Source organism: Salvelinus alpinus, chromosome 12 (assembly GCF_045679555.1).
Source record: "Salvelinus alpinus chromosome 12, SLU_Salpinus.1, whole genome shotgun sequence".
Taxonomy (NCBI): Eukaryota; Metazoa; Chordata; class Actinopteri; order Salmoniformes; family Salmonidae; genus Salvelinus; species Salvelinus alpinus.
Genome location: NC_092097.1, coordinates 22,986,485 through 22,999,270, shown reverse-complemented (window position 1 = coordinate 22,999,270; position 12,786 = coordinate 22,986,485). Strand labels below are relative to the sequence as shown.

General features: G+C 43.3%; 1 protein-coding gene across 6 annotated transcripts in view; it reads left to right on the top strand.

The window, feature by feature from the left end:
* Positions 1-12,786, top strand: part of LOC139535716 (rho guanine nucleotide exchange factor 10-like protein) — a 155,762-nt gene that overhangs the window by 25,297 nt on the left and 117,679 nt on the right. For all 6 annotated transcript variants that reach the window (XM_071335429.1, XM_071335427.1, XM_071335428.1 and 3 more), the window contains 6 exons: positions 292-471; positions 1,462-1,578; positions 3,108-3,200; positions 3,954-4,124; positions 7,756-7,901; positions 8,672-8,844. In XM_071335429.1, coding sequence (XP_071191530.1) covers positions 292-471; positions 1,462-1,578; positions 3,108-3,200; positions 3,954-4,124; positions 7,756-7,901; positions 8,672-8,844 — 880 coding nt within the window. The remainder of the gene's footprint in view (positions 1-291; positions 472-1,461; positions 1,579-3,107; positions 3,201-3,953; positions 4,125-7,755; positions 7,902-8,671; positions 8,845-12,786) is intronic.

Below are 12,786 nucleotides of genomic sequence, written 5' to 3'. Positions count from 1 at the left end.
CCTCTCATCTTAAAAGACACTGCAGTCACACGTTTTACATAGTTGACTAGTTTGATACTCTACAGCATCTTGACTAATTGCAACTACTTATAAGATTGTTACTAACTGACGATTCCATCAATGTACCTTTCATTAAGGGTCCAAGGCACACGTGATGGTGCTGTTGTATCTGTTGAGAGATGTTGCTATTGATGTGATGCTTTTTATGATCAGGGCCTACTTGTGTTTTATGTCGTTCTCCACCGTAAAGCACACCTAATCCAAGTTAACCTGGGTATACTATTTCCCCAGGAGTACCAGAGGCCCTTGCTGGAGGCGGACCCACGCATCCTGAGCCCACGGAAGATCCGGCCTGTATTTTACCGCCTACGGGAAATCACTCAGTGTCACTCCATGTTCCAGATCGCACTGGCGTCACGTGTGGCTGAGTGGGACAGCAGTGAGAAGATTGGGGACCTATTTGTGGCCTCGGTTAGTGTGCGTGTGCGTGTGCGTGTGCATGTGCGTGTGCGTGAGAGAGTGTGTCAGTTTTCCCGTAGGGCATTAGAAGACAATTTCCACAGACACAGTTATAATGAGCTGCACTTAAAATTGAGCAAACATCACTAACTTCAAACATGGAGACAATTACAGCTGAGATGAATATATCTTCTGCAGCAAATACACTCTGAATATGTGTGCTTATAGCATTGGCACAGGACTATTGGACTAATGTATGAGTGTGCTGCTGTGACCCTCTACAACGTGGTCATCCATAAGGGTTGCTGATTATTTACCTATGAAAGATGCCATTTTGATCCCTCTGCCCTTGTTTATTGTAATGTTCCATTGATATCCTGACACCAGCCAAATGGGCCTATTTTGAGAGGTGGGAGGGAGGCTGGGGGTTGGGACTCAACACTCCTCATTCATTTCTCTTTTTCACCTGACAGTTGATCTGTTACCCAGCTGTTAATGTTTTATGCTATTAGTTGGTCTCATACTATCTGTGTGTTGTTTGTGGCTGGCTTGCAGAGAAGATGAAGGAGAGGGTTAATTTCTGTGAGACTGGCTAATTTCCCAGCTACTGCTTCTCCAGCTACTGCTGCCGTCAGCAGCCTGCTTTGTGTTTAATCAAATGAGAGCGAATGACTGTGTGCCGCCGCAGCAGGATTGTGGATTGTGAAGGGTGTGTGTTGGTCTCCTGGATGGTAAACAGGTCAGGGTCTTAAATACCACACCTAAATGGCAATTTTCTACCCTTTTCTTCCCTTCCATTCCATGAATAGGATTGTTAGATGAGCAGTGGAGCTACTGACTTTCAAGGAACTTAATGTTGTCAGATGCTTTAACAAATAAATTACCAAGCATGACTAGTTCCTGAATGAACTTGTTCCATGAAGAACCCAACAGATTTCTGATGTGAAATCCAAGGATTGTTTCTCTTGCGTTTCCCATAACCACCTTTCTGTGTTTTTACAGTTTTCTAAGTCGATGGTGCTAGATGTTTACAGCGACTATGTCAATAACTTCACCAATGCCATGGCCCTCGTAAAAAAGGCATGCATGTCCAAACAAGCTTTCCTGGAATTCTTAAAGGTGAGTCACAAAGTAGAACCGTCCATGTTTCTTTCTCTATTGTTCTTTCAATACCCTCTAACCCACGGTCACTGTCGACCTTCATCTACTATTTAATTTGGCCCTCATACTATAATTCTACTGGTGTCTTGATACTTGGTTAACCCATCAGAGTCTAAGCACTGTCTAAGCCGGGCGAGGGGAAGAGGGGGGTCTACTAAGCTATACGGAATTGTTTTAAGAAGCTCATACCAAGGATCATTTAGCTATTTGATTTTGAATTTTAAGACCCCTTGAATTGAAAATGAACAATTATTTGATGAACAATTATTTTTGGCCTTACTGCTATTAGCCCATACATACACATTGAATAACAGATTCACTGCATGGAACAACAGATAGTTTCAAAAACATATCAAAAGGAAGTTTGTTCTGAATTGTCTCTCCTATATCTGAGAGATATAATAAATATTTGTTTGTTTTTTCAACATGTATTTAACCCCATATTTTTGGCATTAAACAAACTCCATATATACTTCCATACATTTTTTCAACTGGTACCGACGGACCTTCAGACGAGACTTGTGAAGCCTGAGCATGTAAATGTTCATCAGAGTCTCACTTTTGCACAGAGGGGTCATATTAGTGTGAGGGGTCACATCCGGTTCGGATGCTACAGACAGAAGTTGGCAGATCGGCTGTACCGACTTCAGACCAGTCTCCTGATACTTGTGGAGGTTGTAGAGCAAAACGGAGAACACCTCTTTCCATAGAGGGATTTTTATGGGGATTTTTTTATTATGCTAATTAGATTTCCCTGGGTTGCGGACAGCAACTACATAAAAGTGTAGTTGCTTTATTCAAATATTTTCAAGCTGGCCTGGTTGTGTTTACTTGTTGCAATACACTGCACTAATCATAGAGAATATTTATATTGCACCAATTAGCAACTCTCACAACTCTCCCCGCCCCCCCACAAAAAAAGTATAAAACATACAGTATATTTAAGGAACTCAGTCCGGCTTCAACTTACTCTTGAAAGTTGTAATAGTAGAATAGACAAGGTGCAATTTCAACATTTTGTAGTAATGTTCAAGTCGCTCAAATTTCACATGAATACACATTAGACATTGCAAAATGTATAGAATTGCAAGAAAAGTCGCTTTAAAACGGCAAAAACAATTCTGCACCCCATGACAAAATGTGTAGAATTGCAGGAAATAAGCTTTAAAACTGCAACATTTTCTCTCCACCAACATGTGGGGTGTGAACAGTTTGTTTCATGAACAGTGCTTGTGCCCATAGAAATAGATGTGGCATGTGAACACATCCACTTCCCAAATCTCTAATGACCAGCACAGCCACCAGATTCTGTTTCTCCACACCTTACTAACCTAAACCCACTCCTACTCCCACACTCATGCACTCTCCATATCTTGTCCTCTGAATAAAAGGTGCCTAGAGGGGTCTTTCTCTCTGTGTTTTTGCTTATCTCCTGACTTTACTATGGTATGCTGTTTATCTAAAGCGTCTTATCCTGTGTTGTGTAGAAGAAGCAGGCGTCCAGTGTTGACCGGATCACCCTGTACGGCCTCATGGTGAAGCCCATCCAACGCTTTCCCCAGTTCATCCTTTTACTGCAGGTATATGTCTTTACCAGCACCTTCACTGCTAACATTGACAAGATAATGTCATATGAGAAAACGAACGGATAAACAATCTGAGATTAACACCACACAATGTTTTATGGACCTAATCAAGAGATTAACACATGTGATGATACATTGAGCCATTGAAAACTGCTAAATACATGAGATACGGTATAACACCATGCATGGTTCTACCTATCTAGCCTAACCATATAAGCTTTTCATGCAGTAGGCTTCTTTGTCTTCCTTTACTTTTCCTGTCTCAACATTGTGTGTGGAAAGATTTTGATTTCAACTTGCGTACTGGAACTGCAGTACCTCATTCTATCCATAAGTAGGGGTTGATTATCCATCACTTCAAAAGATAAGTTATGAATGTGAATGAGGCATTTTCCTCTTGCCTCAAACTCAGCACCCTGGAGAGGGAGTGTCTGTGTTAAATCATATATTACACAGGGAACTAAACAAAGCACTGAAACTCTTTTGGGACTCACACACAGAATACAAGGCCTTATTTATGCAGGTCCACAAGCACACACAGTTGCAGGTAAGCCAGACACATAGATCTGGGATGAAACTCAATAAATACTTGGATTTTTTAAAAGAAATATGAAAATGAGAACAATGTGCTTACCAGGCTCTGGGCTGTAAAAACACAGAAAACAATGCGCACACACGCTTACACACAAACCAACACCTCTTCACTTTATTTAGTGTTTGTTTCTCTCTTCACTGTTTCTCTGTCAGGACATGCTGAAGAACACACCTAAGGGTCACGTAGACTGCCTGCCTCTGCAGCTGGCTCTGACTGAACTGGAGATGCTGGCCGAGAAGCTGAATGAACAGAAGCGTGTGGCCGACCAAATAGCTGAGACTCAGCAGCTAGCACGCAGTGTCAGCGACCGCTCGCTCAGCAAGGTGACAGAAACACTGCAATACACATGTACGCAAGCACATGCACACATACGCACCCCCTGACACAAGCACACACCGACACATACAAACCGACACATAGACACTGACACATACACACGCACACACACAGAGTAATCAACCTGCTTACTGTGTGGCTCAACCCCAGAGCCCTTCCTATACCTCCTCTGTGTTATCAGCATGAGCCAAACACCTATGCATTAGCATATATACCCATCACTTACATTATTTTCCCAAACATTAGTCTAGAAAAGCATTTTTATTTCGAAAAATCATTGCCCAGATATTATGTCCATTATGGCCCCTGAACAGTGTTTAAACACCACGGCAGGGGCGTTTCTTCTCCATTACCACACTGGAATTACAGTCCAGACGCTGCAAATCTGAACAAATGCATTTTTGAATAAGAGGAATTAAGGGGTAAATGAGACATTTAATTGGAAGCTATATCTCCCCATTTCTCCTTGTCCTTCTCCCTATCATTTCCCCCCTCCTTTCCTTCTGCTATTCTTTTCTTCCCTCTCCCTCTCTTTCTCTTGCTCACTTTCTCCCTCTTCCTCCCTCTCTTTGTCCCCACCTGGAGCCCATCATCTCCCTCTCTCCCTCTCCCTCCCTCTGTGCCTCCCTCTCTCTTTCTTTCTATTGGTCCATGGTGGTGAATTTTCCAGAGCCCTGAGATGAGCTGATTCGGCCAATCTCGTCAGCTCCACACAGAATTCTATTTACTGCGGTGAGACTGCAGAATTTCAATAGGAAGCAGTTCTCTTCCATTATCCCATAACTATCCATTGAAATATTAATTATTTGTCACTAAGTATCTAAGTCAGTGGAATATGGGAGATAACACTGTGAGTGGGAACAGGCTGAGGTTTCCGTTTCACTCTATATCTCAGACACACACTCACACAAAACAGTCACACATGCACACACACTGTTGACACTTGGGACTTTTCAGAGGGGCCTTCCATGACTTACGTCTCTCTGCCTCTGGAGGGTGCTGTAGTTCTGTGATCATAGAAGACAGGCTACTGTTTGACTAATGACTCATTTCCCAAGCCATCTGAACAAAAGCCAAGCACAGCTACTGATTCTCCACAGATATAACAATCCATTTTGTGAGATGTGATGGGATGTAGAGCACTGTGCATTGAAAAATGGACAAAACACAGATTATTATTATTATTATTCATAAAAATTGTGTTTCTATAGAGCAAACAGAAACATCAGAGTGGGACACTATCTGAGCTGCATATTTGTACTTTACCATCAGTTCAGTCTTTTGTTTTACTGTAGTTGTAATGACTCTTTTTTTCAGAAGATTGTTTTCGAATACATAAAACTGACTGTATTGATTCAGCTGGACATAAAATTGACTGAACCAAGTAATGCTTTCTATTAGATTACCCTTGCCATATTTACCTTAGGAAAAGTATGTCTTGTGTGTTCTCACATACTGCAGTATACAAAGACATTTCTGTGCATATTTCCATGTGTCTGTGTATGTGTGTATATAGTGGGTATTTTAGCATGTAGATCTTGGTGGGGCAAAAGAAACTGCACTAAACAATACATTAATTGCTCTATAATGGTGCCAACAAACTGTTAGGGCCTACATAAAGCTGTCCAAACAGCAGTGTCCCAACAAGCAGTCCCAACACCTTACCACTGCTACACCTGGCTATCAGAGGAGCCTTGTCTGGCAGCGAAACAGTTCATTCAGCCTCATTTACTGCCTTTAAAAAACCCAGCACTGATATGGCTGACTTGCTTCAACAAATGTGGTTTATACTGACATCTGAGATGTACAAACTATGGCATAAGGGGACGATAAGAAGCAATCCGTAATTTCGATTAAGACATTAATGAGTGAGCTAGGATGGACGTAGTCAATATAACTATTTGTTCAGCACTTCTGAAATGTACAGCGACAGAATTCAGAACATGGGCCATTCGTACAGTATTCTCCCTGTACACCAAGTCAGAACCACAGGATAAATAAAGGGGGAATATAAGCAGACAATGAAAGCTCTTACAATATTCAAGGACTACATTTCTCTAAAACAGGCTATAGGCTACATGTGCACTACCAAGTCAGAACAGTAGGCAAAATGACGAGCCAAAAAGGGACCAAAAGATTGAGGCACATGGACTACTAACAGCTTACTACACAACATACACTTAGTATTACTTTCTTAGCTACAGTATACAGTACATATCTCCCTGGCATATTACATCATTTATGCAGCAGCATACAATACATTTTTGGACTCACCTTGTTGTGCCTTGCTCACTTGAACAGGAAGGTGGCGCGGCGGTCCTTCGAGGGAAAATTTTGTCATCAAAGTCTGGCATTCTCTGGATTTATGGTGCTGGTGAACTTCTGAACTCTACAAAAAACAAGTTTGAGTCATGACGTCAGTGATCTTCAGGTCGGAGCTCTAGAAAGAGACCCGAGTTCCCGACTTGCAATTCCGAGTTAGATGACCGTTCAAAACCTATTTTCCTAGTCGGACCTAGTTTTTTTCAGATTTCCCAGTTACGAGTTTCCAGATGTTTTGAGTTTGGCAGAAGTCATGCTGGATTATTTATCCGTTTAAGCTTGGAAAAGAGACCCTTAAACCCAGACATGGGACCACACACCCACTCCACTGAATAGCAGGCTAGTGATTGCTTTGCAATGCTTGCAGTTAACCACTGATTCCTTCCAAACCACTCATTGTTGAATTTGGGATTTCCAACTTGTTGTGTAATGTTTATGTCCATTGAGCACCGATACGTTTTATCTATAATTTCTCTGAATTTTTTATCTTCATATGACAAGGATTGAAAAGGATTTGCCGATAGATTGTCGACTTGATTCATGATGATGACTGCTAGCTTGCTAAGATTTTGAAAGTATGATGTTGACATGATCAGTCCAAAACTACTGTAGATATACCGTGATTTGATGTAATTGTATCTGTGACCAATGACTTTGAGCCTTCTTGGATGGGTTCTTCTAACGTAACTCCATGGCAGCACCCAAGTGGCTCGAATTTTCTCTCTACCTTTAAATTTTGCGTTGACGTAGTGTCCACATGTGTAACAGAACACTGAGCCAATCACGGTGCAACTAGAGTACATTACCAACCCCTACGCTCCATATTTTCCGCTGGCTGCCCCTCCACCACAGAAAGCACTGAGCTAGGCTGAAACACCTGCATTTTAGAGCTCCCTTACTCAAGAAAGCAAAAAAGAGACCATGTTTGTATTCTGCTTTATTATTAAGTCAATAATTTATACATTCTTTTTTTACAATGTTTGTATACTGATATGTGACATGTATTAATGCCAAAATAACATGCAAAACAGGCCCAAACAAAAACCAGGTGGGGCTCAAAACACCTGCTCTGACTGACAGGTCGCCACTGTGTGTGTGTCTTAGCATGTGAATGTGTTCTGTGTGCCCTGACTGGACAAATCTCCCTTGATCTGACACTGATCCCCAACGAGGCACTCACTTAACCAGTCTTTAGCCTGCCTGCTGTGCTCCTTAGCAATTGAACTGAAACACTGGAGAATTTGCCATTTGTGATGTGCCTTATGAGACAGTGTCCTGATTACTCTGCCCCTTTAGCAACTGAACTCAGACCAGGGGTTGCTGGTGCTTTGTGAGACTCTGATTGAGACGGTGTATGGGGAGCGAGGCCAGGTCCTGAAGTCTAAGGAGCGCAAAGTCTTCCTCTTCAACGATATCCTCATCTGTGCCAACATCAACGTCAAGTAAGTGGTGTCTCTGTAGAGTAGAGTGAGTTCTGCTAAACAGCTCTACAGTCTGAATACACAAACACCTTCCCAGCTCCACAGCAGCAGCACCACAAGGCTCAGCCTACAAAGCTTTACAGGGATATATTTAGGCAAACTGCATAGCAAAGAGTAATAGCTAATAGGCGTTCTCTAGCACTATCTGGAGAAACAGGAGCTTTATCAGCTTTAAACAAACTGCAGGCAGCTTAACTAGAGCAACAGGAGTCCTAGATCACTGACATAAAATATTTCTTGGTCCCTCTACAATTTATCCTCTATGACAGCGCCATTGTTCACATCGTCTCAGAGCTAAAGGTAAACAGCAAATATTTTCCTCCATTTACAAAGCTCCTGTTTGAGACGTTCATACCTCAAAGCTCTCTTGTTCAGCCTTCAAAGTAGTTATCACCCCATGTTTCGTTCAACTTGATTCCCCTGAAGTTGACTTTGCCTGCCCTCTAGAATCTTGACAAAGTGATCACAACGTTGATTGTATGCGTGATTACAGGAATATATGAATATGAAATTAACTCTGCTCAGAGCCGGGGGTCCCGCTTTCTGCCGTGAACACAGCTGATCAGAAGGATTCCAATTCAGCTCCTCAGCTCTTTATGTGACAATATAAGGAGCTATACCTCAGTTCTCCTCCTGTTGGTGGTTTGGGATTAGTGCTGCTGTTAGAAAGAGAGGGATGCTGGGAGAAACGTTGACTTGTTTGCTTGTTTTCTTCTCTTTTCAACCACCAGGGGGCCCCTTGATATCAGCAGCCTAGTCCCTGTTGGTCCTAAATACACCATGAAGTGGAGTGCCCCCCTGCTGCAGGTCCAGGTAGTGGAGGTGGGTCAGGAGGCCTCCCAGGCCAAGGAGACCCTGTTCCAACATGGCGTTGCCAAGCACCCTGGCAGTGCCTGTCCCCCAGGTTGGTAAACCTACTGAGTCATCCATCCATCGCCTTTCTATCCCTGTAGTCCAGCTCATCACTTGGCCAGACTCCTAGTCTCAGCCCCATGGTCTGACTCAGCACAGCCCTCTAATCTGTTTGCTACTGTGAACTATCCCAGTGAATTCTGGTGACGCAGCGCTGTCACTCTGATTGAGGATGTGTTTGTGAAAAGAATAGCGATGATGGTCACTTGGTTCCATTTGCCTGGGCTGTTTTTATCTGCGAGAGATACAGTGGGAAAACAGAGCTGCACCCTCCACAGTCTCATTTCACTCTCTGATAGACCACAAACATATCTGGAGTGGTGTCATCAATCTGCAGAGATTATTCCCTTCCTCTCAAACTCCAATTAGAGAAGCAGCAGCACTAGATAGGAATCTAATGGTGAAACAGGTCTTTTTTCACCCCTCACAAAACTCTGTTGTGCGTACAGATTGGTGGAGAGATCCTTGATAAATGTGCTATGGGAAGAAGGAGATACAAAGCCTTATCATGATGTAATGGAACGGCCTTTAAATATTAATGGCACCTTTTACAGCAGCGTCTGACCGTGTCACGCTCAGTGAACAGCAACAGTTTAACAGGGATGCCAAGATTAGGTTTAGATTCTCTGAAGATTAAGCCTTAAAGTCTTAAAAGTTTACTGCAACACTGCGGGATGATTTAAGTTGACATTAAAGGGTCTATCACCCCCTTCTCTCGCTCTCTCCTCTCTCTCTCTCTCTCTGTCTCTCTCTCTCGCTCTTTCTCAATTCAATTTCAATTCAAGGGGCTTTATTGGCATGGGAAACATATGTTTACATTGCCAAAGCAAGTGAAATGGATAAATACAAGTGAAATAAACAATAAAAAGTGAACAGTAAATATTACACTCACACAAGTTCCAAATTAATAAAGACATTTCAAATGTCATATTATGTCTATATACAGTGTTGTAACGATGTGCAAATAGTTAAAGGAAAAAAAGGAAAAGAAATAAACATAAGTACGGGTTGTATTTACAATGGTGTTTGTTCTTCAGTGGTTGCCCTTTTCTTGTAGCAACAGGTCACAAATCTTGCTGCTGTGATTGCACACTGTGGTATTTCACCCAATAGATATGGGAGTTTATCAAAATTGGATTTGTTTTTCTAATTCTTTGTGGGTCTGTGTAATCTGAGAGAAATATGTGTCTCTAATATGGTCATACATTTGGCAAGTGCAGCTCAGTTTCCACCTCATTTTGTGGGCAGAGTGCACATAGCCTGTCTTCTCTTGAGAGCCAGGGCTGCCTACAGCGACCTTTCTGAATAGCAAAGCTATGCTCACTGAGTCTGTACATAGTCAAAACTTTCCTTCATTTTTGGTCAGTCACAGTGGTCAGGCATTCTGCCAAACAGCATTGTAGTTTGCACAGTTTTTTTTGTTAATTCTTTCCAATGTGTCAAATAATTATCTTTTTGTTTTCTCATGATTTGGTAGGGTCTAATTGTGTTGCTGTCCTGGGGCTCTGTGGGGTCTGTTTGTGAACAGAGCCCCAGGACCAGCTTGCTTAGGGTACTCTTCTCCAGGGTCCTTTCTCTGTAGGTGATCGCTTTGTTATGGAAGGTTTGGGAATCGCTTCCTTTTAGGTGGTTGTAGAATTTAACAGCTCTTTTCTGGATTTTGATAATTAGCGGGAATCGGACTTATTCTGCTCTGCTTGAATTATTTGATGTTTGTCCCATCTTGTGAATTATTGGTTGGTGAGCGGACCCCAGACCTCACAACCATAAAGGGCAATGTGTTCTATAACTGATTCAAGTATTTTTACTCAGATCTTAATTGGTATGTCAAATTTGATGCTCCTTTAGAAGGTATAGAAGGCCCTTCTTGCATTGTCTCTTAGATTGTTCACAGCTTTGTGGAAGTTACCAGTGGCGCTGATGTTTAGGCCAAGGTATGTATTGTTTTTTTGTGTGCACTAGGGCAACTGTGACTAGATGGAATTTGTATTTGTGGTCCTGGCAACTGGACCTTTTTTGGAACACCATTATTTTTGTCTTACTGAGATATACTGTCAGGGCCCAGGTCTGACAGAATCTGTGCAGAAGATCTAGGTGCTGCTGTAGGCCCTCCTTGGTTGGGATCAGAAGTACCAGATCATCAGTAGACATTTGACTTATGATTCTCGCTCTTTCACTTGCTATTTCTCTCTCGCTCTCTCGCTCTCTCCAGGATGGTTCATTTTAGAATTTTGCATGGGCCCAATGCAAGCCATCTCCTTAATCATGCCTTTCCAGGAATCTTCCTCTGTGCATCTGCTGAATTGTTTCCCAGCCTGCCACTGCCACGTCTATTTATAGTTCCCCGTCCCCTGTGTGGGGGTCCGGCCTAAATCCCACACTCCCACGGCTTGGCGAGAAATGGGCTCATTTTTCATCTCCTGCAGGCCCTGATGCCCTTCCTTATTGATGGAGAAGGCTGGCCTTCTGGGAACTACAGGGATCTCTCAACTCTCTCTCTCTCTCTCTCTCTCTCTCTCTCTCTCTCTCTCTCTCTCTCTCTCTCTCTCTCTCTCTCCCTCCATTGTGCAGAGACCAAGGTGGGCAACTGTTTTGTATCCCCACTGTGTCTGGTCTTGTGCCATCCCCATGTACCGACACACAGGCTTACCTTCTCCCTGCCACCATTACAGAGTTATTTTTTTATACTGATACTGACACAAGACTGCGATGCAAAGCAATGCTACACTGAATCTATGCTTCATCTACATGCAGTGAGCTGGTGTCCAGGTTTGGATGGGGATTAGTCTATGGCTTTGGTGCAGATTTGATATATTGGGGATTTGGAAACAGTGGCTGCTGTAAATTCCCTCAGGTTAGTTCCCAGAGCTGGATGCAGCACCAGCTGGACTATATGCTGAGGATGAAGATTCCTGCTGGCTGTTGTTACATGAAGCGGCTGCCTCTGGGAGGAAGGGCAGGGGCCCCTGTGGGCTCAGCCCTGCCTTGCTGCTTCGTGCCTGGCGGCCAGTGTGAATGACCGTGTCTGAGTGTGAAAACCAATCCCGCCACACCAACGGGATTACGCTGGATTACAACTCAGCACATTCACCTCTGGGGCTGGGGCCAACTCTAGGCAGGCGGGGACACAGCGGACCTGTGTGCCAGCGAATCCCAAAGCCCCACAGTTACAGGGAAGCCATTGTTTACAGAGACTCATGGCAGGCACACCTCTTTATATTCAGATGTGTCTGCTATTGATCGTGTCTCACAGATGTCAGATGTCTGTACCCGTCCGTGTGAGAGATCCCATTAAATCAGTGAAGGCTGGTGGGAGTAGTTACAGGAGGATGGGCTCATTGTAATGGCTGGAATGGAATATATGGAGCGGAGTTCAATGTGGTTTCCATATAGTTGCGTTTGATACCGTTGCATTTATTCCATTCCAGCCATCACAATGAGCCCGTCCTCCTATAGCTCCGCTCGCCAGCCTCCTCTGCACTAAAGGTTACAAAGGCTCTCTTAAGAGAACAATACCTGCCTCTCTCCACTCTCTGACTATTTGTCGATACAGCCACACAGACACCCCCTGGCTTTACACAGCCACTAGATTCCCACAAAGGGCCATGCTTCAGTTACCTGCCTTGTGCCAAAGCCGGACTGCTATTTGATTATGTGGTTGTGATGACAGCACAGGACAACGCTACAGCTACATCTTGCTGCAACATTGAATTGTGTTGTGCTCCTGGAGCCTTGTGTAGAGATGTGGACCAGGGCATTAGGGAGGCTGGCAGTGAGAGGTAGAGCTATTGATTCCCTGAGGTTGGAGAGGTAGACTTTAAAGAGTGTGCTTCAAAATCGATTGTTGAATCTCACGTCTAATGAGACACCTGCATTCCTTTTGTTTGAGAAAAGGGCATCATATAGCTCCAAATGGCCTCTCTCTATCTGCTTT